Genomic DNA, 25,277 nt, shown 5'->3' on the forward strand with positions numbered 1-25,277 from the left:
GACTGGGAGACCGCTTTGCTGAACATCTATGCTCTGTCCGCCAGAGAAGGCAGGATCTCCCAGTGGCCACACATTTTAATTCCACATCCCATTCCCATTCTGACATGTCCATCCACGGCCTCCTCTACTGTAAAGATGAAGCCACACTCAGGTTGGAGGAACAACACCTTATATTCCGTCTCCAACCTGATGGCATGAACATCGACTTCTCTAACTTCCGCTAATGCTCCACCTCCCCCTTGTACCCCATCTGTTACTTATTTTTATGCACACATTCTTTCTCTCACTCTCCTTTTTCTCCCTCTGTCCCTCTGAATATACCTCTTGCCCATCCTCTGGGTCCCCCCTCCTTTACTTTCTTCCCGGACCTCCTGTCCCATGATCCTCTCGTATCCCCTTTTGCCAATCACCTGTCCAGCTCTTGGCTCCATCCCTCCCCCTCCTGTCTTCTCCTATCATTTTGGATCTCCCCCTCCCCCTCCAACTTTCAAATCCCTTACTCACTCTTCCTTCAGTTAGTCCTGACGAAGGGTCTCGGCCTGAAACGTCGACTGCACCTCTTCCTAGAGATGCTGCCTGGCCTGCTGCGTTCACCAGCAACTTTGATGTGTGTTGCTTGAATTTTCAGCATCTGCAGAATTCCTGTTGTTTGAGAGAGATGAGAGCATGGTCTGGATGATGGATGCTGCTTTCCTGCGACAACACTTTGTAGATGTGTTCAATGGTGGTGAGGGCTTTGCCCGCGACCAACTGGGCCATATCCATTCTTTCTGTAGGTTCAAGGGCACTGGTTCCATACCAGGTTATGATACAGCCAGTCAATACGCTCTCCCCTGCACATCTATAGAAGTTTGTCATGGGTTTAGGTGACATGATGAACATTTACTGAAAACTGTGCCGAATATTTTTATGAAAACAGTCACAGACTAGTGTGTCCCCACAAAATCATTCATTTTTCCTCATCCAGAATCCGTGGATGAACATTGAGATCCGCATTCTGCTGAGGGCCAGATCGGTGGTGCTTAGCTGTCCTCCACCTCTAATCCCTCAGTGACGACTGGCTCATGGGACCTTCGGTTTCTTCCTCCTTGGGTCAATGATCAGCTCTTTGGTCTTGCTGACATTGAGTGAGAGGTGGTTGTTGTGGCATCACTCAGTTCAAAGAGAATGTCCTCCAAACAAGAATGAGAGATGTGGCCAACCCAGTTCCATGGTTTGGATGAGTACAGGAAGTATTTTTTCCTCTATCCTATTTAGAGTATTTAGCAGCAAACTGGATAAAGAAACTTGAATAATTTATCTCCTCCTCACCACTAAATACCCTGTTTAGTTCCCTGCATTTGGCTGGGTGTTTATTTATTTCCAAAATCCCCAGTTGTAAACACAAAGTAATCTCTTGTCTCTATGCCCATCCAAACAGAAATACTGCAATTGTTGTGCTGTATTGGTTGTTCTATGCAACCCCTTAAGCTGTGAGCAGAAATTACTACATGGGATTTCTGAGTCCTGGGAAATATTGTAGCCTTGTTGCAAAAAGCAGGTCAGGTGATATTTACGTAAATTTCTTGTGACTCATTATGTTTAGTTGTGTTTTTTTTTTAAAAACACAAGTATTCAAACAATAACTGTCTCGCCTGAGAGTCCATCTGTTTCCTCTATGTTCTGGCAGGAAATTTGTGGTAGCTATTATAGGCAGGGTTTAGGGAAGGAAAAAAAATTGAGAATTAGGCTGTGTTCCACTTGAATTTGGTCCTTCAGTGAAACCCGCAACAGTAATAAAATACAAAATCTGGAGATTCAAATGATTCAATCTTAAAAACAAATTAAGATTTGACGTTTCAAAGATTTGCTCAATAAATCACTTTTAATTTTCAGTAATGAGCTTTTCAATCTTCATGATTAGCCACATTCCTCCATTGTAATTTTATAAATATAATTTCAGTGGCTTAAATTGATTGTTTTTCCTGTATTATCACAGGAACATATGAATTATTTGGTGACTGTTCACTGTTGCATGTTTTATTATTAGCAGCCTGATTATATTTGTGAAATGTATATAAATTAACCTGACTCCACAGATGCTGCATGATCTGCTGTAAGAAAGTGAAAGATCTTACACTCTGAAAGAGTAACATGTAGAGGTAAGGGGATGGAGCAAGGACCATTTGTTCAGCTTCAGAGGCAACAAGAATAAGGTACAGATATATGGACATTTCTACAAAAGGAAGCCAGTTGATTTCCCAGTTTTCACTGCTGATCCTAAATCTATGCAGTGAGCCCCAGTCGAGCTTACTATCAAATGCACAAGTTGTGGAGAGAAAGCACCTCGAAGACAAAGGTGAAAAGAACTCTTAGATGTAAATGACATCTGGACCTACCAAATATTTGCAGTGTGTAGTCCTGCAATTTTGAAAATGCAGCAGCAAATTTGCATACACTGAGCTCCCCCTATTGGCAATATGATAATGACTAAAAAAAACTGACTGATAGAACGTTGGTAAAAGAATTAATATATTGGCCAGGACACAGATCCACAGGAGACTCAGAATGTTGACTTGGGATTCTTAATATTATCTGATCGAGAATGATGCCTTAGTTTAATAGTTTGTTTTAGAGATTGAATTGCTGAGATTTCAAATCTCTTTTGGTTCTGTGCTGCTAATTGGCCTAGATTTTTTTGTAGTAGAACTTGTACTCTGGAGTAGAACTTCAACTCAGCCTTGTAGCTTAGGCAAAACAGTTGCCAATCTGATTGTGGCTGCAGAAAGGGAGTTGCCTTTTAGGAAGGAAGTGTCTGTCATATGTTACAAAGGATTTAAAAACTGATAGTGAGTGAACCTGTTCAGTGAGATCATTCCTGTTGTGACTCGGGTTACGATGTAAAAGAAACTTCATGAAGGTGAAAATTCTATTAATAACAAATTCAGTCATAAAGGATATGTTGTCAAGCAACAATTAGAAGCAGCATACTGTTTTCACATGAAATTACTTCAGAGTAAAACTCCAATAATTTGCTGTATGGTTTTTCAGAACTTCTGATGTTTTCAGCATCTGGCTCACAGGGTCCTTGCTACCTACAAAATAGTTAAACAGGGTTTTACTGTATTTGATATTCTCAAACAGATGAAACTACCTTCCACAACTCAGACTATGGTCTATCAATAAAATAAGTGTTTTAAATGTGGTGGAACTGACTCTTGGGTTGTGGCATTTCTAATGAGGTCTGCTATCACAGCTGGAAGTCTGTAGTGTTTATTTACCAGAGATGAGACTACAGATGCTGAATTCTGGAGTAAAATAAAAATTAGCTGCTGAAGGAACTCAACAGGTCAGACAGCATCTTGTGGAGGGGCAGTATCTCAACACAATGTTGACTGCCCATTTTCCTGCACAGATGCTGCCTAACCTGCTGAGTTTCTTCAGCAGTACTTCTGTTAACTGTGGTTACTCATGAGCTTCATTGATTTCCATCTGCATCTAATTATTACCAGGATAACTGGTTTTAAAAGAATACCTGTGCCATCTCATGCAAAGTTGCTGCTAGACCAGCTGAAAATTTATAAACAACATTGAAAATAGTGTTTCTATGCATGTAGTGGACTTGTGAATCTGAACTAATGTTGCAGACATTCTGGTGTTGTCAATTATTCACAAAGATTTTATATTTGCCACATTTTAGTAAGGTTACGAATTAGCTATCAATTCAGTCCTCATTTTAAGACCATACAAGTTAATTTTTAGACTGAGTTTTAGAGAATTGAATTGTTTTGTTGTAGTTATAGCAGATCACCCGGCAATTCTTTTGTAGTCCTTTTCTGGTATGTGAGCATTGCTAATGAAACGGACATTTATTGCCCGTGCTTATCACCATTTAGAGACTGATAAACCACTGCCTTCTGCAGTGCCTCTGGAACTTGGTGTAAGGATTAGGCTTGGCAGTGATGAGGGGTCAATAATAGATTTTCAAATCAGAAGAATTCACCAGTGGTTTTGTTATCATGTCTGCTGTTCTTGGTGAGTGTATACTGGGCAGTAATTAGCCAGATTGGACCTGCCTTAGATGTTTGTGGAGAGACAATTGACGAGTTTCCACATTGATGACCAGCTGCCAATGAAACTAATTTTTCACAACAAAATTATTGGAATATCAGCCAGTTGTACCTATGTAGTATTAAGGCTGTTGGGCTGTAGTTTTAATATTTCACTTGCAAGTGCTAAGACCTGTGCACTGTTCAGATTGGTGGTTATGAATGTGCTCATTTTTACAGCTGTAAAAATGACTCGTGCCCCAGGAATTCCTAACGTGTCTGAAAAAATTGTGGATGCACTTGGAAATGAAGGGACTGGACAGCAATTAACATCTGCTCAAGTTCAGTTAATCAAGACTATGATACACGAAACCTTGGAAGATTACAAGTAAGGAATATTTATCATCTTTTTAAAAATGAAAGATTTAATACAATGCTGGAAATTCAAAGTGACACACACAAATATTGGAGGAACTCAGTAGGTCAGGCAGAATCTATGGAAAAGAGTAAGCAGTCAACATTTCAGGTTGAGACCCTTCAGGACTGGGAGGGAAGGGGAAGATGCCTGAATTGAACAGTGGGGGGAGGGGGAAAAGGCTGGCTGGAAGGTGATAGGTGAAGCCAAGTTGGTGGGAAAATTCAAAGGCTGGGGACCAAAGAATCTGATAGAACAGAAATCTATTGCACATTACAGGTCCTTTGGCCTACAATGTTGTGCTGACCATGTAACCTACTCTAGAAACTGCCTAGAATTTCCCTACTGCATAGCCCTCTATTTTTCTAAGCTCCATGTACCCATCTAAGAGTTTCTTAAAAGACCTGTTGTATCTGCCTCCACCACCATTGCCGGCAGCTCATTCCATGCACCCACCACTCTGTGTGGGAAAATCTTACCCCTGTCATCCCCTCAGTACCCATTTCCAAGCACCTTAAGACTAAGCTCCCTCATGTTAGCCATTTCAGCCCTGGGGAAAAACCTCTGATTCTCCACATGATCAATGTCTCTCATAATTATATACACCTCTATTAGGTCACCTCTCATCCCCTTGCTCCAGGGAGAAAAGGCCAAGTTAATTCAACCTATTCTCAAAGGTGCACTCTCCAATCCAGGCAACAGCCTTGTAAATGCCCTTTGCACTCTTTCTATAGTATCCACATCCTTCTTGTAGTGAGTTGACCAGAACTGAACACAGTACTCCAAGTGGGTCTGACCAGGGTCTTGTATAACTGTAACATTACCTCAATTCCACGGTTGGTGAATGCCAACACACTATGTTTCAGTATTTCAGGATGTATATTGTATACATTTCTGACATTAAATGTACCTGTTGAAAACCTTGTTTGCAACACTGTAAACCTGCGCAGCAGCTTTTGAGTGTCCTATGGACCTGGACCCCAAGATCTCTCTGATCGTCCACACTGCCAAGAATCTTACCATTAATACTATATTTTGACTTCAAATTTGACCCACCAAAATGAACCACTTCACACTTATCTGGGCTGAAGTCCATCTGCCACTTCTCAGCTCAGTTCTGCATCCTATCAATGCCCTGCTGTAAACTGACAGCCCTCCAGACCATCCATAACACCCCAAGCTGATGTTGTATCATGATCAAATTTCCTTATCCATCCTTCTACTCCTTCGTCCAGGTCACTTATAAAGGGGTCCCAGAACATATCCCTGTGGAACGTCACTGGTCACTGTCCTCTGTGCAGAATACAAACCATACCCAACCACCCTTTGCCTTCAGTGGACAAGCCAAGTCTGAATCCACAAAGCAAGGTCTCCTTGGATCCCATGCCTTATTACTTTCTGAATGAGCCTCACATGAGGAACCTTATCAAATGCCTTACTGAAATCCATGTATACTACATCCACTGCTATTTCTTCATCAATGTATTTTGTTACATTCTCAAAGAATTCAATCAGGCCTGTAAGACACGAGCTGCCCTTAAAGCCATGCTGACTGTCCCTCATCAAATTGTCTGTCCGGGTACTCGTAAATCCTGCCTCTCAGGAGCTTTCCAACAACTTGCCCACCACTGAAGTAAGTCTCACTGGTCTATAATTTCCTGGTTATCTCTACTCCCTTGAACAAGGGAACAACATTTTCAACCTTCCAATTCTCTGGTACTTTTTCTGTCCTTATTGATGATGCAAAGATTATTGCCAGAGGCTCAGCAATCTCCTTCCTCACTTCCTACAGTAGCCTGGGATATCTCATCTGGTCCCAGTGACTTATCTAACTTAATACTTTTCAAAAGCTCCAGCATATCCTCTTAATGTCTATATGCTCAAGTGTTTCAGTCCACTGTAAATCGTACCCACAATTGCCAAGGTCCTTTTCCCTGGTGAATATGGAGGCAAAGTATTAATTTAGTATCTCTGCTACCTCCTCCATCTCCGTGCACACTTTTCCACTATTGTACCTGATTGGTCCTATTCTCACACAGCTCATCCTTTTGCTCTTTATATACTTGTAGAATGCCTTGGGGTTTTCCTTAATCCTGCTTGCCAAGGCCTTCTCATGGCCCCATCTAGCTCTCTTAATTTCATTCTTAAACTCCTTCTTGGCAACCTTGCAATTTTCTAGAACTCTATCAGCACCTAGTTTCTTGAACCTTTTGTAAGCTTTTCTTTTCTCTTAACTAGATTTTCCACATCCTTTGTGAACCATGATTCTCTTACCCTACCTTCCTTTCTGTGCCTGAATGGAACATGCCTATGGGGAATGCCATGCAAATGTTCTCTGAACATTTGCCACATTTCTGCTGTCCATTTCCCTGACACATCTCAAACCATCAGGCAAAATGCATCTTTGCAAGTTGACTCTACTTGCGCGCTAACTGCCCCTGCTCTGCCTCTTCACTTAGGTTCACACCCTTGCAAATCTAGTTTAAACCCTCCAATAGCATTAGCAAACCTTCCTGCCAGGATATTAGTTCCCCTTGGATTCAAGTGCAACCTGTCCCTTTTGTACAGGTCTCTCCTGCCCCAGAAGAGTTTCAATGATCCAGAAATCTGAATCTGAATCCCTGCCCCCACTCCAATCCCTCAGCCCCACATTTATCTGCCACTCATTTTATTCCTATACTAGCTGTCGTGTGGCACTGGCAGCAGTCCCGAGATTACTACCCTTGAGGTCCTGCTTCTCAGCTTCCTTCCTAACTCCCTGTATTCTGCTTTCAGGTGCTTCGCCCTTTTTCTGCCGATGTCATTGGTACCAATATGTACCATGACCTCTGGCTGCTCACCCTCTCTTTTCAGGATATTGTGGGTGTGGTCAGAAACATCATGAACCCTGGCACCTGGGAGCCAAGCTACCACGTGTTTCTTTTTCGCGCTCACAGAATCACCTATCTGACCCCCAACTATAGAGTCCCCTATTACTGCTGCCATCCTCTGCCTTTACTCCAAAAAGAAACGGAAGGAGGAGAAGACCCAAGGGCAGGTGAGAAGTAAAAAGTCAGTGGGGAATAGAGGAAGGGGAATTTTGTTCACCGGAAGGAGAACTTGATATTCATACCATCAGGTTGGAGGCTACCCTGACAGAATATAAGCTGTTGCTCCTCCACACTGAGGATGGCCTCATGTTGGCACAAGAGGAGGTCATGAATTGACACATCAAAATGGGAATCTGAATTAAAATGTTTGGCCACCGGGAAGTCCTGCTTGTGATGGGAGGTGCTTGATGAAGCGGTCCCCCAATTTACGATGAGTCTCACCAATGCAGAGGAGGCCACATCAGGAGCACCGGATACAATAGATGACCCCAGTCCACTCACGGGTGAAGCGTTGCCTCACCTGTTAGGACTGGGTCCCTGAATTGGAGATAAAGGTGGTGAATGGGCAGGTGCTGCACTTGAGCGCTTGCAGGGTTTGGTGCCTGGAGGGAGATTGGTGGGGAGGGACAAATGGACAAGAGAATCACAGAGAGAGTGATCCTTGTGGAAAGCAGAGGGGATGAGGTAAAGGTATGTTTAGTGTTCGGGTCCCTTTTGGAGATGGCAGAATTTGCGAAGGGTATTGTGTTGGATGCAGAGGCTGATGGGGTGATAGGCAAGGACAATATCACTATTACAACGGTGGGAAGATAGAGTGCAGTTGCATGGGAAATGGAGGAGATGCGGGTGAGGGCAGCATCAACAGTGGAGGGAAGACAGCTCTGATGTCCTGGAATGCAAAGTCGTATCCTGAGAACAGATATGACAGAGGCAAATAAACTGAGAAAAAGGAATAGCATTTTAACAGGAGATGGGGTAGGAAAAAGTGTAGTCCAGATAACTATGGGAATCGGTAGTTTTATAAAAGATGTTTGTTGACACTTTGTCTCCAGAGATGGAGAGAACAAGAAAGGGGAGGAAAGTGTCAGAGATGGCCCAACTGAATTTAAGGGTAGGGTGGAAGTTGGAGGCAAAATTGATGAAATTGACAAGCTCAGCATGGGTGCATGAAGCAGCACCAATGTAGCAGTGGAAGATTTGGTGGAGTATAACCTTCGATCGTAGACTGTTCTACATAGTCAATAGAGGTGGGCATAACTTGGGCCCATTCGAGTGCCCATGGCTACCTCTCAGTTTGGAGAAAGATGGATAGTCATAGTCATACTTTATTGATCCCGGGGGAAATTGGTTGGAGGAGCTGAAGGAGAAGTTGTTCTGGGTGAGGAACAGTTCTGCCAGCTGGAGGAAGAGGGTGGTGATAGAGGGGAATTGGTTGGTTCTTCTGTCAGGCAAGAGGTGGAAGGCTTTGAGGCCTTCCTGACTGGGGATAGAAGTGTATTGGGATTGAACATCCAGGGTGAAGATAAGTGGTCAGGGCTAGGGAATTGAAAGTGACTGAGAGGATCAAGGGCATGAGAAGTGTCGCGGATATAGGTGAGAAGGGACTGAACCAAGTGGGGTGGGGTAGAATGGAATCGAGATAAGAGAACATGAGTTCAGTAGGGCAGGAGCAGGCAAAGACAATAGGCCTACCCAGACGGTCTGGTTTGTAGATCTTGGATAGGAGGTAGAAGCAAGCAGTGTGGGTTAAGGGAGCTATAAGTTTGGCAGTGGTTGGGAGTTCTCCAGAGTGGATGAGATCAGAGATGATAGCAGAGGCCGTTTTCTGCCAGTGTGGAGCGGGGCCCTCCTCGAGGGGTAGGTATCTGAGAGTTGTCACCTGGCCCCACAATGTAGAGATCAGTGTGCCACACAACAACAACACACTCTTTGCTGGTTTCATGGTAAGGTTGGGACTGGTGTGGAGAGAGTAGAGGGCAAGAGTTGCATTTGGAAGTGGTCAGGTGGAGGAGGAGAGAGGAGTGTTGAAATCAAGACAGTTGATTTAATGCAAGCCTTGTTTCAAGCATGCAAGACAAAAACAAGTTAACTGGATACCTGTGTAGAGTTGACATTTTGTTTTGAAAAGTTGATTAAGAACTGCTAATTGTATGTATTCTCCATTTTCTGTTCCATTGTACAATTGTTATAGGCACATTGTATGCAAGTTATGACTCTGAAATTTTAAACTTTCTCAATTCATTCAGAGATGCGTGGCATCGAGATGTTGTGAACCTGCAGCTAGAGATAATAAAGCAATTCCAAATCCAACAGGTAATTTAAATGTTTTGTGTCTTGGGCATGTTATTACACGGTTAATATATCTACAGTATCAACAAAAGACAACCGGGGGTAACTATTTTCCAAAAAGATTCCTGCAAGTGTCTTGTTTATGCTATCTTAAAATAAGGTGTTTGAAGCTTCAGCTGAAGTATGTCATCTGGGGTGGGGTGTAGGGTGTATGGGGAAGTATAATAGGAGGCAGACATTGATCGTTAGCGGTTATTCAGAAAGATTTTTGTCTTGGTTCCACTTCAGTTTCCCAGAACTTTTGATTCCCCTACACAGCAAAAAAAAAACACAATTTCAGTCACAATTGAATCTCAATCTGTCAGGTAAAAATAAAAACAAACTGCAGATATTTGAAATCTAAGATAAAAACAATGCTGGAAATAGTCAGCAGTTTAGGCCAGATCTGTGGGAAGCAAAACCATTAACATCTTGGGTAGATGACCCTTTAATCAGAACTAGGAAAGAACAAAGAAGTTTTAAGCTGCAGGGAAGGTGGGAGCTGGGTGAAATTCCTGGTGGGATAAAACTGCATGGGGATAATCTGTCAACAGGTTATCTGGTTAATGGGTGACTGGGAGCAGTTACAGTAAAAGCATGAGTGAAAGAAATGCAGAGCAGAAAGATGTGCCCATCATTTTTAACTGAGTATTTCCAGCATTTTTGTGAGGGCCATAAATGACTCTTGTCACAGTAACTATCAGCTCTGGTCGGCACCTTATCCACAGAGCTCAGCGAATTCTTTCTGATACTTAACCAGGTCCCATTTGAACAGTCCACTTGAATCAATGACCCTGTGAGACAAGACTATCTCATGGTAATAGAAAACTACAGCACAGAAGCAGGACCTTTGTCCCATCTAGTCCACACTGAACCATTTAAAATGCCTGGTCCTATTGACCTGACCAGGACCATAGCCCACAATACTGCTCCCCTCCATGTGCCTATCCAAATTTCTCTTAGACATTGAAGTTGAAATTGTATCAGCCACTTATGGTGGCATCTCGTTCCACACTCTTACCACCCTCTGAGTGAAGAAGTTTCCCTTAAACATTTCACTTTCACCCTTAACCTATGATCTCTAGATGTAGTCTCACCCAACCTCAGTGGAAAAGGTATGCTGGCGTTTACCCTGCCTATACCTCGCTAATTTCGTATACCTCTGTCAAATCTCTCCTCAATATTCTATGTTCTAGAGAATAATGTTCTAACCTATTCTATCTTTCCCTGTAGCTCAGGTTCTACAGTCCCAGCAACACCCTCATAAATTTTCTCTGTACTCTTTCAATCATGTTTACACCTTTACTGTAAGTAGGTGACCAGAACTGCGCACGCTGCTCTAAATTAAGTCTCATGGGTATCGACACAACATCCCAACTCTTGTATTCATTAGCATTCATAGATAGCATTCATACAATGCCAAAAGCTTTCTTTATGACCTTATCTACCTGTGACACCACTTTCAATGAATTATGGACCTGTATTCCCAGATTCCTTTGTAGGTACCCTACTGCTCACTGTAAGACCTACCCTGGCTGGCCTTCCCAAAGTCCACACTTGTCTGCGTTAAATTCCATCTGCCATTTTTCAGCCCTTTTTTCCAGCTGGTCCAAATCTAGCAGCAAGCTTTGATAGTTTTCCTTGCAGTCCACTACACCCCTACTCATGCTGTCATCTGGAAATTTGCTGATCCAGTTAACCACATTATTATCAAGATCATTGATATAGATGTCAAACAACATAGGATTCAGCACTGATCCCTGCGACACTCCAATAGTCACAGGCCTCCAGTCAAAGGCGACCATCTATTGCCACTCTCTGGTACCTGTATCAAAGCCATTGTCAAATCCAATTTACTTTTCATCTTGAATACTGAGTGACTGAACCTTCAAAACCCGATCTCACATGCAGGACCTTGTCAAATGCCTTGCTAAATAAAGTCCATGTAGACAACATCCAGTGCCTTTCCTTTATCAGCTTTCCTGGCAACTTCCTCGAAAAACTCCCTAAGATTGGTTAGGCATGACCTACCAGGCACAAAGCCATGCTGACTATCTTTAATCAGTTCCTGTCTATCCAAATGCTCATGTATTCGGGCCCTTAGAATACCTTTCAATAACTTCCCCACTATTGATGTTAGGCACATTGGCCTATTATCTCCTGGTTTTTCTTCAGGCCTTTCTTTTTTTTAAAAAGAAAAAAGAACAGCATTAGCTAGCCTCCAATTCTCTGGTACCTGTCGCTAAGGATGACTTAAATATCTTGTTAGGGCCCCTGCAATCTCTGCACTTCCCTCTCACAGGATCCAAGGGAACACCTTGTCAGGCCCTGGGGGGTTTGTCCACCTTAACTTGCCTCAAGATAGCAAACATCTCTGTAATCTGTATAGAGTCATGACCTCACTGTTGCTTTGCCTCACTTCTGTAAACTGTGCCCATCTCCCGAGTAAATACAGATGCGAAAAAAGCCTTTTAAGATCTCCCCCATCTTGTTTGGCTCCACACATAGATTACCATTCTGATCTTTCAGAGGACCAGTTTTGTCCTTGGCAATCCTTTTTCTCTTAACATATTTGTAGAAGCTCTTGGGATTCTCCTTCACCTTGTTTGCTAGAGCAACCTCATGCCTCTTAGCCCTCCTGATTTCTTTGTGTTCTCTTGCATTTCATATTCTCAAGTACCTTACTTGTTCCTGCCTGCCTATGCTTGCTATGCTATTCCTTTTCTTAAGCAGGGCATCAGTATTTCTCAAACCAAGATTCACCAAACCTGTTATCCTTGTCTTTATTCTGACAGACTTGTACAAGCTTTGTACTCCCAAAATTTCACTTTTGAAGGCCTCCCACTTGCCAAGTACTCCTTTGCCAGAAAACAGCCTGTCCCAATCCATACTTGCCAGATTCTTTCTGATGCCATAAAAATTGTTTGTTTTTTCTCCATTTTTAGATCCCAACCCAAGAACCAGATGTATCCTTTTCCTAATTATCTTGAAACTAATGGCATTATGATCTCTAGATGTGAAGAGTTCCCCTGTGTAAACTTCTGTCACCTGCACTGTCTCTTTCCCTAATAGCAGATCGTGAATTTGCACACTCCCTTGTTGGGACTTCTATGTACTGATTAAGGAAACTTTTTCTGAACACATTTGATAACTAGTCCTTTTACTGTATAGGAGTCCCAGTCAATCTGTGGCAAGCTAAAATTGCCTTGTTTCTTGCAACAGTCTGTAACCTTTGTACAAATTTGTTCCTCTAAATTCTACGAACTGTTGTGTGCTCTATAATGTAGCCCCTTTAATATGGTCATATCTTATTCCTCAGTTCCACCCATAAACCCTCACAAGACAAGTTCTCCAGTCTCTCCTGACTGAGCACTGCTGTGACATTTTCCCTGACTAGTAATGCCACTCCTCCCCCTTTAATCCCTTCCGCTCTATCATTTCTAAAACAATGGAACTCCAGAATATTGAGCTGCCAGTCCTGCCCCTCCTGAAACCAAGTATCACTAATGGCTACAATATCATAATTCAGATGTTGATCCATGCCCTGAGCTCATCTGCTTTTTCTACAATACTATTACTATTGAAATATGCGCAACTCAGAATATTAGTCCCACCACGCTCAACCTTTTGATTCCTGACTTTGTCTGAGGTCTCCTGTGCCATATTCCTACACAGGCAGAGCACCTACCTTATTATGCCCCTCAGATTCTTGTCTCAAATAAGATGACCTCCATCCTTTTTAAAAACATAACCTGTTAAATCTTGCTTCACGGCAATCCATTCATCTTTCCCCTCCACTCCAAGTTTGTCCGTGGATCAAAATGACTACCTTCATCCTGAGCACCCAGCACATCTTGTGGGATTCAGGCTTCCTGCTACAGAGAATAGCATCTACATGGAGTAGTACAACACAATTCCTTTGGTCCACAGTGTTGTGCCAAGCAAAACAAATAATTAAATGTTTAACTATGCTAATCCCTTCTGTTGACTTAAATCCATATTCCTGCATTCTCTGCACATTTATCTAGACTGAGAGCCTCCAAATGCCTTTATTGTATCTGCTTCCACTGCGCCCTGGCACCACATTCTAGGTGCTCATCATGCTGTTTCTATATTTTAAAAATGCCCTCACCTTGCGTGCATATCCACTACTATTTATCTATCATCTTTATGGTGCCATAAGACTATTGTATTCCATTTCCAATCAGTCCAACACCCAGTCCCATATGGCCCCCTGGACTATGGAAGTATGATCGAATCTCCTCCTCCCTACAGTCTCTACTCTTGTTCACACAGATGCAGGAGGTTCAAACTGTTGGATGACTGCATGGACAAAGGCTGTAACAGACTGGTACAATTCTTTGACAAATCAAAATAAGCAGCTGCTGGGCATGCAGTGCCATTTTAAAAATAATTAAAATTGAATTACTTAATGTTCCAAAATTTTCAATAAATTAGTACCAGAATACTTGTAAATAATTAAGATTTCAAAGCCAAAGCAAAACCCTTCCTAATCTGCAGGACAAGAAGGCTCAGCTTAGCTCTGATATGGCACAGGATCTAACTTGGGAACTGAGAGCTAATTCCAAAACATATTGGTGAAAGGCAGCTGTAGCAATGGACTCCTTTGTTACTTCCTAGATATAGAAATGTAGAAAACCTACAGCACAATACAGGCCCTTTGGTGCACAAAGCTGTGCCGAACATGTCCTTACCTGAGAAATTACCTAGGGTTACCCATAGCCCTCTATTTTTGCTGAGCTCCATATACCTGTCCAGGAGTCTCTCAAAAGACCCTATCATATCCGCCTCAACCACCGTAGCCAACAACCCATTCCACGCACTCGCCACTCTGCATTTTTTTTTAAAAAACAAAACAAAACTTGCCCGTGATATCTCCTCTGTACCTACTTACAAGCACCTTAAAACTGTGCCCTCTTGTGTTAGCCATTTCAGCCCTGGGAAAAAGCCTCTGACTATCCACACGATCAATGCCTGTCATCATCTTATACACCTCTATCGGTCACCGGTCACCTCTCACCTCTCACCTCTCACCTCTGTTGCTCCAAGGAAAAAAGGCCTGAGTTCACTCAACCTATTCTCATAAGGCATGCTCCCCAATCCAGGTAACATCCTTGTAAATCTCCACCCTTCCTGTGGTTTCCACATCCTTCCTACAGTGAGGCGACCAGAACTGAGCACAGTACTCCAAGTGGGGTTTGACCAGGGTCCTGTGTAGCTGCAACATTACCTCTCGGCTCCTAAATTCAATTCCACGATTGATGAAGGCCAATACATTGTATGCTTTCTTAACCAGAGTCAACCTGAGCAGCAGCCTTGAGTGTCCTATGGAATCGGACCTCAAGATCCCTCTGATCCTCCACACTGCCAAGAGTCTTACCATTAGTATTATATTCTGTCATCATATTTGACCTACCCAAATGAACCACCTCACACTTACCTGGGTTGAACTCCATCTGCCACTTCTCAGCCCATTTTTGCATCCTATCAATGTCCCGCTGTAACCTCTGAAAGCCCTCCACACTATCTACAACACCTCCAACTTTGTGTCATCAGCAAATTTACTAACCCACCCCCCCACTTCATCCAGGTCATTTATAAAAATCACGAAGAGTAGGGGTCCCAGAACAGATCTCTGAGGCACACCACTGGTGACAGACCTCCATACAGAATATGACATGTCTACCTGTCCTCCTTCCATGGGTAAGCCAATTCCGGATCCAGAAAGCAATGTTCCCTTGGATCCCATGCCTCCTTACTTTCTCAATTAGCCTGGCATGGGGTACCTTATCAAATACCTTGCTGAAATCCATATACACTACATCTACTGCTCTACCTTCATCAATGTGTTTAGTCACATCCTCAAAAAATTCAGTCAGGCTCATGAGGCACGACCTGTCTTTGACAAAGCCATGCTGACTATTCCTAAATTATATTATGCCTCTCCAAATGTTCATAAATCCTGCCTCTCAGGATCTTTTCCATCAACTTACCAACCACTGAAGTAAGACTCACTGGTTTATAATTTCCTGGACTGTCTCTGCTCCCTTTCTTGAATAGTGGAACAACAACCGCAACCTTCCAATCCTCCGGAACCTCTTTCATCCCCATTGATGATGCAAAGAACATCACCAGAGGCTCAGCATTCTCTTCCTTCACCTCCCACAGTAGCCTGGGTTACATCTCATCTGGTCCCGGTAACTTATCCAACTTTATGCTTTCCAAAAGCTCCTGCACATCCTCTTAATATCTACATGCTCAAACTTTTCAGTCCACTGTAAGTCATCCCTACAATTGCCAAGATCCTTTTCCGTAGTGAATACTGAAGCAAAGTTCTCATTAAGTATCTCTGCTATCTCCTCTGGTTCCATACACATTTTTCCACTATCACGCTTGATTGGTCCTATTCTCTCACGCCTTATCCTCTTGCTCTTCACATACTTGTAGAATGCCTTGGGGTTTTCCTTAACCCTATCTGCCAAGCCTTCTCATGGCCCCTTCTGTCTCTCCTAAGTTCTTTCTTTAGCTCCTTCCTGCTAGCCTTATCTTCTAGCTCTCTATCATTATCTAGCTTTTTGAACCTTTTGTAAGCTCTTCTTCTCTTGACTAGATTTAGAACAGCCTTTGTACACCAGGGTTCCTGTACCCTACCATCCTTTCCCTGTCTCATTGGAACGTACCTATGCAGAACTCCATGCAAATTTTCTCTGTGAACATTTGCCATTCCATACATTTCCTTGAGAACATCTGCTTCCAATTTATGCTTCCAAGTTCCTGCCTGATAGCCTCATATTTCCCCTTACTCCAATTAAACGCTTTCCCAATTGTCTGTTCCTATCCCTCTCCAATGCTATGGTAAAGGAGACAGTTGTGATCACTATCTCCAAAATGCTTTCCCAGTGAGAGATCTGACACCTGACCAGGTTCATTTCCCAATACCAGATCAAGTACAGCCTCTCCTCTTGTAGGCTTATCTACATATTGTGTCAAGAAACCTTCCTGAACACACCTAACAAACTCCACCTCATCTAAACCCCTGAATCTAGGACATACAAATCGATATTTGGGAAATTAAAATCTCCCACCACGACACCCCTGTTATTATTACACCTTTAGAACATAGAACAGTACAGCACATTCCAGGCCCTTCGGCCCACAATGTTGTGCCGACCCTCAAACCCTGCCTCCCATATAAGCCCCCACCTTAAATTCCTCCATATACCTGTCTAGTAGTCTCTTAAACTTCACTAGTGTATCTGCCTCCACCACTGACTCAGGCAGTGCATTCCATACACCAACCACTCTGAGTAAAAAAACCTTCCTCTAATATCGCCCTTGAACTTCCCACCCCTTACCTTAAAGCCATGTCCTCTTGTATTGAACAATGGTGCCCTGGGGAAGAGGTGCTGGCTATCCACTCTATCTATTCCTCTTATTATCTTGTACACCTCTATCATGTCTCCTCTCATCCTCCTCCTCTCCAGAGAGTAAAGCCCTAGCTCCCTTAATCTCTGATCATAATGCATACTTTCTAAACTAGGCAGCATCCTGGTAAATCTCCTCTGTACCCTTTCCAATGCTTCCTCATCCTTCCTATAGTGAGGTGACCAGAACTGGACACAGTACTCCAAGTGTGGCCTAACCAGGGTTTTATAGAGCTGCATCATTACATCGCGACTCTTAAACTCTATCCCTCGACTTATGAAAGCTAACACCCCATAAGCTTTCTTAACTACCCTATCCACCTGTGAGGCAACTTTCAGGGATCTGTGGACATGTACCCCGAGATCCCTCTGCTCCTCCACACTACCAAGTATCCTGCCATTTACTTTGTACTCTGCCTTGGAGTTTGTCCTTCCAAAGTGTACCACCTCACACTTCTCCAGGTTGAACTCCATCTGCCACTTCTCAGCCCACTTCTGCATCCTATCGATGTCTCTCTGCAATCTTTGACAATCCTCTACACTATCTACAACACCACCAACCTTTGTGTCGTCTGCAAACTTGCCAACCCACCCTTCAACCCCACATCCAGGTCGTTAATAAAAATCACAAAAAATAGAGGTCCCAGAACAGACCCTTGTGGGACACCACTAGTCACAATCCTCCAATCTGAATATACTCCCTCCACCACCACCCTCTGCCTTCTGCAGGCAAGCCAATTCTGAATCCACCTGGCCAAACTTCCCTGGATCCCATGCCTTCTAACTTTCTGAATAAGCCTACTGTGTGGAACCCTGTCAAATGCCTTACTAAAATCCATATAGATCACATCCACTGCACTACCCTCATCTATATGCCTGGTCACCACCTCAAAGAACTCTATCAGGCTAGTTAGACACGATCTGCCCTTCACAAAGCCATGCTGACTGTCCCTGATCAGACCATGATTCTCTAAATGTCTATAGATCCTATCTCTAAGAATCTTTTCCAACAGCTTTCCCACCACAGACGTAAGGCTCACTGGTCTATAATTACCTGGACTACCCTTACTACCTTTTTTGAACAAGGGGACAACATTCGCCTCCCTCCAATCCTCCGGTACCATTCCCGTGGACAATGAGGACATAAGGATCCTAGCCAGAGGCTCAGCAATCTCTTCTCTCGCCTTTGCAGAATCTGTCTCCCTATCTGTTCCTCAGTGTCCCTGTTACTATTGGGTGGTCTGTATATTAAAAAAAAAGCACCCAGTAGACCCCTTCCTGTTCCTAATTTCCACCGACAGAGACTCTGTAGACCATGTCTGCCTCCTTTTCTATGGCCGTGACTTTATCTCCGATCAACAGTGCCACGCCCCCACCTCTTTTGCCTCCCTCCCTGTCCTTCCTGAAACATCTGAAGCCTGGTTCTCGAAGTAACCATTCCTGCCCCTGAGCCATCCAAGTCTCTGCAATGGCCACAACATCATAGCTCCAAATACTGATCCACTCTCTAAGCTTATCCGCTTTGTTCATAATACTCTTTGCATTATGTCAGCAACAGGCAGCGGACGGCTTGGTGGTTTCCTTGCATGCAGAAAAAGGCCTTTGATCGTGTTGAATGGCTGTACCTTTTTTCACTTTAGAATGATCTGGTTTGGGCAATTATTTTATTAAGTGGGTGAAGGTCCTTTACAATGATCCTCTGGCTGCGATTCTTACTAATGGTATTAGGTCAGATAATTTTAGTATTGTCCCCAGAGGGACTGCCCTTTATCACCACTACTTTTCACAATAGTGATCGAGCCATTGGCAGAATATCTGCTTCAGACATAGGACTAAAGTCACATAAAATTACATTGTATGCAGATGATGTTCTAATTTTTTTTTATCAAACCCTGCTATGTCAGTGTACCACCTTATACAATGCGTCAATTGATTTAGCGCCTTTTCAGGTTATAAAATCAACTTTACTAAATCAGAGGCTATGCCTCTGGTGAATCTGCAGCAGATACTTGACACTCAGGGTGTTTAAATGGTCACAGACAGGTTTTGCTTATTCATCACACCTACGTTTGATCAATTGTTCAAAGCTAACTTTACACATTTATTTGACAAAATCAAACAGGGTCTTGAGCGATGAAGCACTCTTCCCATTTCTTGGCTTGGCAGAATATCCTTGCTGAAAATGAATATACTTCCTCGTCTGCTCTGCCCAATACGAATGATTCCAGTCATTTTCACCTAACAAACACTTTAATTTAAAAAATATATATATAATTAAAAAATGGCTAGTTTGGTTCTTTCATTTGGAACAAAAAAAGTCTAAAAGTATTAAAATGTCGAAGTTACAGCTTCCCAGTTAAGTTCCTTTTTATCTTATGTGGTTGACTGGGTTTGCAGGGATCCCTCCTCAATTTGGCTGGACATTGAAGCCTCACAAACAAAATGCCCTCTTATTAATTTGCTTTTCCTCAATAAGATGAAACTAGTTAAGGAATATTGTCACAATCCAGTAATAATTAACACAATCAGGGCTTGGAGGGTGGTGCGACAAATTGAGGGCAACGCAGCGAAAATATCACCCTTCACTCCAATAACCGGCCGTACAGATTTTCAGCCTGGATCCTGGATTTAAACTTTGGATTTCTAAGGGTATTTTCCATCTAGGAAATTTGTTTGATGATGGAATGATGATGTCTTTTAGTCAAATAATACAGAAATTCAACAAACCCAGCAAGGATCTTTTTCGTTTCTTTCAGTTAAGAGATTATATACAGAAAAAAACATCATTGTTAACTGATGTGTGTTTTGTTCTAAGGGTGAAATCTCCATCAGTACTTTTTACAATGTGGAGAGGCTGAGCAGCTGGGAAGGGTCTGGGAGGGAGAGCTGGGAGTAGAAATTACAGCTGAAACATGGAAAGACATCTATGATAATGCAAAGAAAATTTCAGTTTGTAATAGAACTAAAGCATTGCAACTCAAAATTCTGCATAGAGCCCATCTGATTCCAGATTGTGTCTCGAAATTTAAGATGGGGGTTTTTCCAATGTGTTCTAAATGTAAAGGAAATACTGAAACTCTCACCCATTGTTTTTTGACTTGTCCCAAACTTCAGGCATACTGGAGTGATATTTTGGGTGAAATAGAAAAGATTCTGAAGATGGAGCTTGAACTGGACCTAGTGCCTTTTCTCGTAGGCCAACCCAATTATTATTATTAATGCACATCAGAAAAAAACTTCTTAATATCCTGACTTTTTGTGCGAGGAAGAACATTTTACTTTGTTCGATATCCGATAACGCCCCTGGACTTTCTGGTTGGTGTAAATTAATCATAGAATACATTCCTTTGCTACACTCAAAAACAAATAGTTTTCATAAAACATGGCAACCTTTTCTACAATATGTTGATGTAAACCTTTCTGCTGTACTAATAAGGGCTTTTGTATAGGATGTGGTGGTGATGTCTATACTTTGATGGAAGTGTTCTGATAGCTGATATCTGTGAGGGGAAGAAATGTAAATGTACCTGGAAATTGAAAGTTTTGTTATGATGAGCCAAAAAAGTACCACGCCCCCACCTCTTTTGCCCCCCCCCCCCCCAATCCTTTCTGAAACTATCTCAAGCCTGGTACAGGTGTCTCCCGCTTTTCGAACATTCGCTTTACGAAACCTCACTATTACGAAAGACCTACATTAGTTACCTGTTTTCGCTGTTACGAAAAAAGGCAGTGCACAAAAAAAAATCAGTGCGCGATAAAAGGCAGTGCGCCGCGCGCCCCGAGCAGCCGCTCCTCCGCCGGATTTAGAATTGCATTCTAGCTGGCATTGCTTAAACACGTGCCTGTGAGCAGCCGTTAGCAAGATGAGTTCTAAGGTATCGGAAAAGCCTAAAAGAGCTCATAAGGGTGTTACACTTAGCATAAAACTAGACATAATTAAGCATTTCAATTGTGGTGAACGAAGCAAGGACAAAGTGAGTTTGGCTTGTGGGAGTTGACGAAGATGATGTTGAAGAGGTTTTGGATCCCATGACCAAGAACTGATAGATGAAAAGCTGATGCAATTGGAAGGGGAAAGGATAACAATCAAAACGGAATGCAGTAGCGAACGGACCGAAAGTGAAGTCACCCAGGAACTGAACGTGAAGCAACTGCGTGAGATTTTCATTGTAATGATGAAGTGCAACTTTAATTTTGAAAGGGTATGTCGGTTTAGAGCATATTTGCAGGATGGTTTGAGTGCTTACAAAGAACTGTATGATAGAAAAATGCGCAAGGCTCAGCAGTCAAGCAAGCTTTCCACATCAGCCACAGCAGACGACGAACCTGGACCTTCGACATCGAGGCGGGCAGTCATAGGAGAAGATGACCTGCCTACCCTCATGGAAACAGACGACGAGATGACACCCCAGTGTCCCACCACCCCAACCCCTAGGCCGCAGACAGATACCGATCTGTGGAGAATGCAGCGGTAGCTGGGATGCACCCAGCACATCTTTAAGAAAAAGCCAAAATAAACAAGCTAATTAATTAGGTGCCGCCCAGCACGTAAATGTCAGCCCAGATCAGAGGCGATTGCCGATTGTGTCGCCTCTGATCTGGGCCGACATTTACTTGCCGGGCGGCACCTAATTAATTAGCTTGTTTGTTTGGGCTTTTTTTTTCTTAAAGATATGCTGGGTGCATCCCGGGCACCGCTGTATAGCTGCATTCTCTGCAGATCTGTATCGGTTTGCTGCCCGGAGGGTGGGGACTACTGCACCACCCCAACCTCCGACAATTCAGCCTAACACACCATCAGTGTGCTCGGTGCTGTCCCAATTCCGGTAAGTGTTTCTACTTTATATCAGCTGTGTATTTTTACATGTTATTTGGTATGATTTGGCAGCTTCGTAGCTTAAAGGTTACTGGAGAGCGCTTGCGCCGTGTTTTTCCTGATGGCGCTTGCGCCATGTTTTTGCCGCGAGCGCTTGCGTGAGATTTCCGCTACGGAGAACAGTGCGGCAATGATTGTGGAGAAGTATTTCTACTTTATGTAGGCTGTGTATTCATCATATCATTCCTGCTTTTACTATATGTTACTGTTATTTTAGGTTTTATGTGTTATTTGGCATGATTTGGTAGGTTATTTTTGGGTCTGCGAACGCTCACAAATTTTTTCCCATATAAATTAATGGTAATTGCTTCTTCGCTTTACGACGTTCCGGCTTATGAACCGTTTCATAGGAATGTTCTACCTTCGGATGGTGGGGGAAACCTGTACTTGAAATAACCATTCCTGCCCCTGAGCCATCCAAGCCTCTGTAATGGCCACAACATCATAGCTCCAAGTATTGATCCACGCTCTAAGCTCATCCGCTTTGTTCATAATACTCCTTGCATTAAAATAGGCACATCTCAAACCATCAGTCAGTGCAAGAGGGAGGATAAGCAGGTGATCGAGAAGGGATGCGCTCAGTCTCCAAGCTTTCTCTATTTGTGAGCCAACTGCTTCTTCCTTCATCTCTATAATTTGGTTCCCACCCCCCAGCAATCCTAGTTTAAATTCTCCGCAATAGCCTTAGCAAACCTCCCTGTTCGGATATTGGTCCCTTTGGGATTCAAGTGCAACTCGTCCTTTTTGTACAGGTCACTGCTGCCCCAAAAGCGGTCCCAAAGATCCAGAAATCTGAATCCCTGCCCCCTGCTCCAATCCCTCAGCCACGCATTTATCCTCTACCTCACTCTATTCCTATATTCACTGTGCATTTCAAAGGATGTTTGAGGTTGTTCAAGATTTAACAGCACCAACATTATCAGCAGTGACTTTGTCGCAGATTATTACATCCTTGCACTCAGTGTGATTCCTCCATATGTCTTGAGTCACAAAAAGAAGCCAGCCGTCAACCAATTCCATCCATTCTGTGATGTCCAGATCCAGTAGACCCTGTTAATCCGAACTGTCTGACTCTCTGGCTATCCATCCTATAGGATGATCATGGTTCCTTTCAGTCAGTTAATGGGGTTTATACCCCACTCCTCAGAAAGGAACAGCGTGTGCGTGAATGGATTTTAGGTGAGTAGGGGGTTGCACAGGTCCAGACCCACCCTCTCGACATCCCCTCCTGGATCCAGCGGCATGGTGGGGTCGAAGACGGCTGTGAGATGTTCTGTTGCAGTGAATAGCTAGACTAAGCTTCGATGCAAGGGATGCCCCTTCTGCGCTTCACAGCACGTGCTTGCTAGATGGCCGTTGACCCTACAAGAGGGTTCATCTGCCCTTTGACAGGTCTTGTTTTTCGTCCTGCAGGGTGTCTAGCCACCCTCCTCACCAGGCAAGCCTGGTGGGGGAGCTGGTTTAGTCGCCGACCATGCGACAGGTAGTTCTGGATTACATCGTACTAGTAGCACTCAGACAAGTGAGTGAACTGTCCAAACTGTACCCAGTGTAACGCTGAAGGCTTATACTGCTGGCTCGTCGCATCTTGCCTGCAGATTTCAGTATAGCAATGATGCTACACAGCAAAATATTTGTTTTTAAAATCCATGTATATCCTGCCTACAGAAAACTGGGGACATTGCTGTTTGCTGGCTGTCAGTCAAGATGAGATGGCACAACATTGTTCAAAGTTGGGCATTCACAATCTTCAAGGCAGAGTTTGACATTTGATGACTTGCTGTATACTAGAACAAAATTGATGGGTTGAATGGCCTAATTCTGTTTCAATGTCTCATGCCATTTACTATTGAATGGTAACCAGACTGGACCAGCCATAGTTGGAAAGGCCTTAAAATGAAATTGAGAAAAGTTATTGAGGGAAATGTAAAGGACAATGCTATTATTGTAAATGATAATCCTTAGTTTTGTGCATTTAAGTTTGGTTTAGTTTGTATTGGATTTGTTTGAACCATTTGTGCAGACTTGTTAAAGACTCAAATATTGCATTCTCCTTTCAGAATGAAATCCATGCCTTATTTGAAAGATACTCAATTAACGAAGCTCTGGTGGCAGAAAATGAGAGGCTGCGAGAAGAAAACAAGAGACTACGAGCTACATTTTAATAGAAGAACATTGAATGCTGACTAAAACTATTTCGCACTGAGAAAAAGCAATAACTTCCTTAAGGCAAGCAGAGATGGAGGCTGATGTCATCCTCTTGTTATTTAATATATAGATGCTCCATAAAGAAGACCAATAATCTGAGTATTTGGCCCTTTTTGATGTAAAATGAGCCAGAAATGTTTGTCTAAGTGGATGGAATAAAGGTATTAAAGGTCCCTCAAGAGGCTAAAACAGTTGAATTCTGATGTGTTGCAACTAATCTTCCAAGAAGTGTGCTACAATCAGGACTTCTCCATAATAGAATTGTACAAAAAAGGTGTATTGAAATACAAAATGAGCATCAGATTGAAGATTTGATTAAATATGTCCAGATCCTAACACAGATTTTACTCAAAGCAAAAGCAATAAGTGAATGATTGTTTTATAACTTGGCATTTTCTACCTTCTGTTATTTTGTACAAATGATTGGTTTGCCTACAATGACCATACTTGTTCATATTTTTAAGTCGTCGATTGCTTGTTGTAGGTACCTTTAATTTTTTTTACATCAGCTACTTAAAGACAATAGCTAGTATTTTCTCTGTTTCTGGTGCAAGCAGTATTTTAAATATTGGAGAAGTGAATCTAAATATTTTAACAAGTTGCATTATTACTGAAAGGATAGTCTATAAAGTGCCTTTTTCAGATTTGTGGAATAGCCAGGTTACACAACCAATAAGACAGTAATTCTGACACTTTTGTTGACTGACCTGATGTTCAGCAGTTGTGTAGAATTGCCATTGTTAATATTGATCGACTTACACTATTTTGTAAAGAATTTCGTATGGATTCTGTTTTTGAATTAACAATTAAATTGCAGTATATTTTTGATGGAAAATATACTATATTAAATGTGATGTTGCAATAAATATATTGGTAAGCATTTTGTGCTTAATATAGGACTTAAAAGCAAAGCACTTCTCATTGTAGCAAAGAAAACCAATATAGTAGTTCTATAAATTAAAACACTTCAACTAAAAATATTGGATTTAATAGTAATGTAACAGATACTGTAGGTTGTTATTTGGGATTTGAATATTTTAATAACTCAAAGTCCAATTAATTCCAAAGCCTTTTATACTTTTCAGGTATTGGAAGACAAGTGCTTGA

The 25,277-nt window shown here is 42.5% G+C and overlaps 1 protein-coding gene across 2 annotated transcripts in view; it reads left to right on the forward strand.

Annotated features, from left to right (window-relative positions):
* The window catches only part of nedd1 (NEDD1 gamma-tubulin ring complex targeting factor), a 79,910-nt gene extending 54,874 nt beyond the window's left edge, over positions 1-25,036 (forward strand). For both annotated transcript variants that reach the window (XM_072241254.1, XM_072241255.1), the window contains exons 14-16: positions 4,269-4,416; positions 9,560-9,626; positions 24,023-25,036. In XM_072241254.1, the coding sequence (XP_072097355.1) occupies positions 4,269-4,416; positions 9,560-9,626; positions 24,023-24,127 (320 nt within the window). In that variant the 3' untranslated portion in view covers positions 24,128-25,036. The remainder of the gene's footprint in view (positions 1-4,268; positions 4,417-9,559; positions 9,627-24,022) is intronic.
* The last annotated feature ends 241 nt before the right edge of the window (positions 25,037-25,277 follow it).

The sequence above is a fragment of the Mobula birostris genome, chromosome 23 (assembly GCF_030028105.1).
Source record: "Mobula birostris isolate sMobBir1 chromosome 23, sMobBir1.hap1, whole genome shotgun sequence".
Taxonomy (NCBI): Eukaryota; Metazoa; Chordata; class Chondrichthyes; order Myliobatiformes; family Myliobatidae; genus Mobula; species Mobula birostris.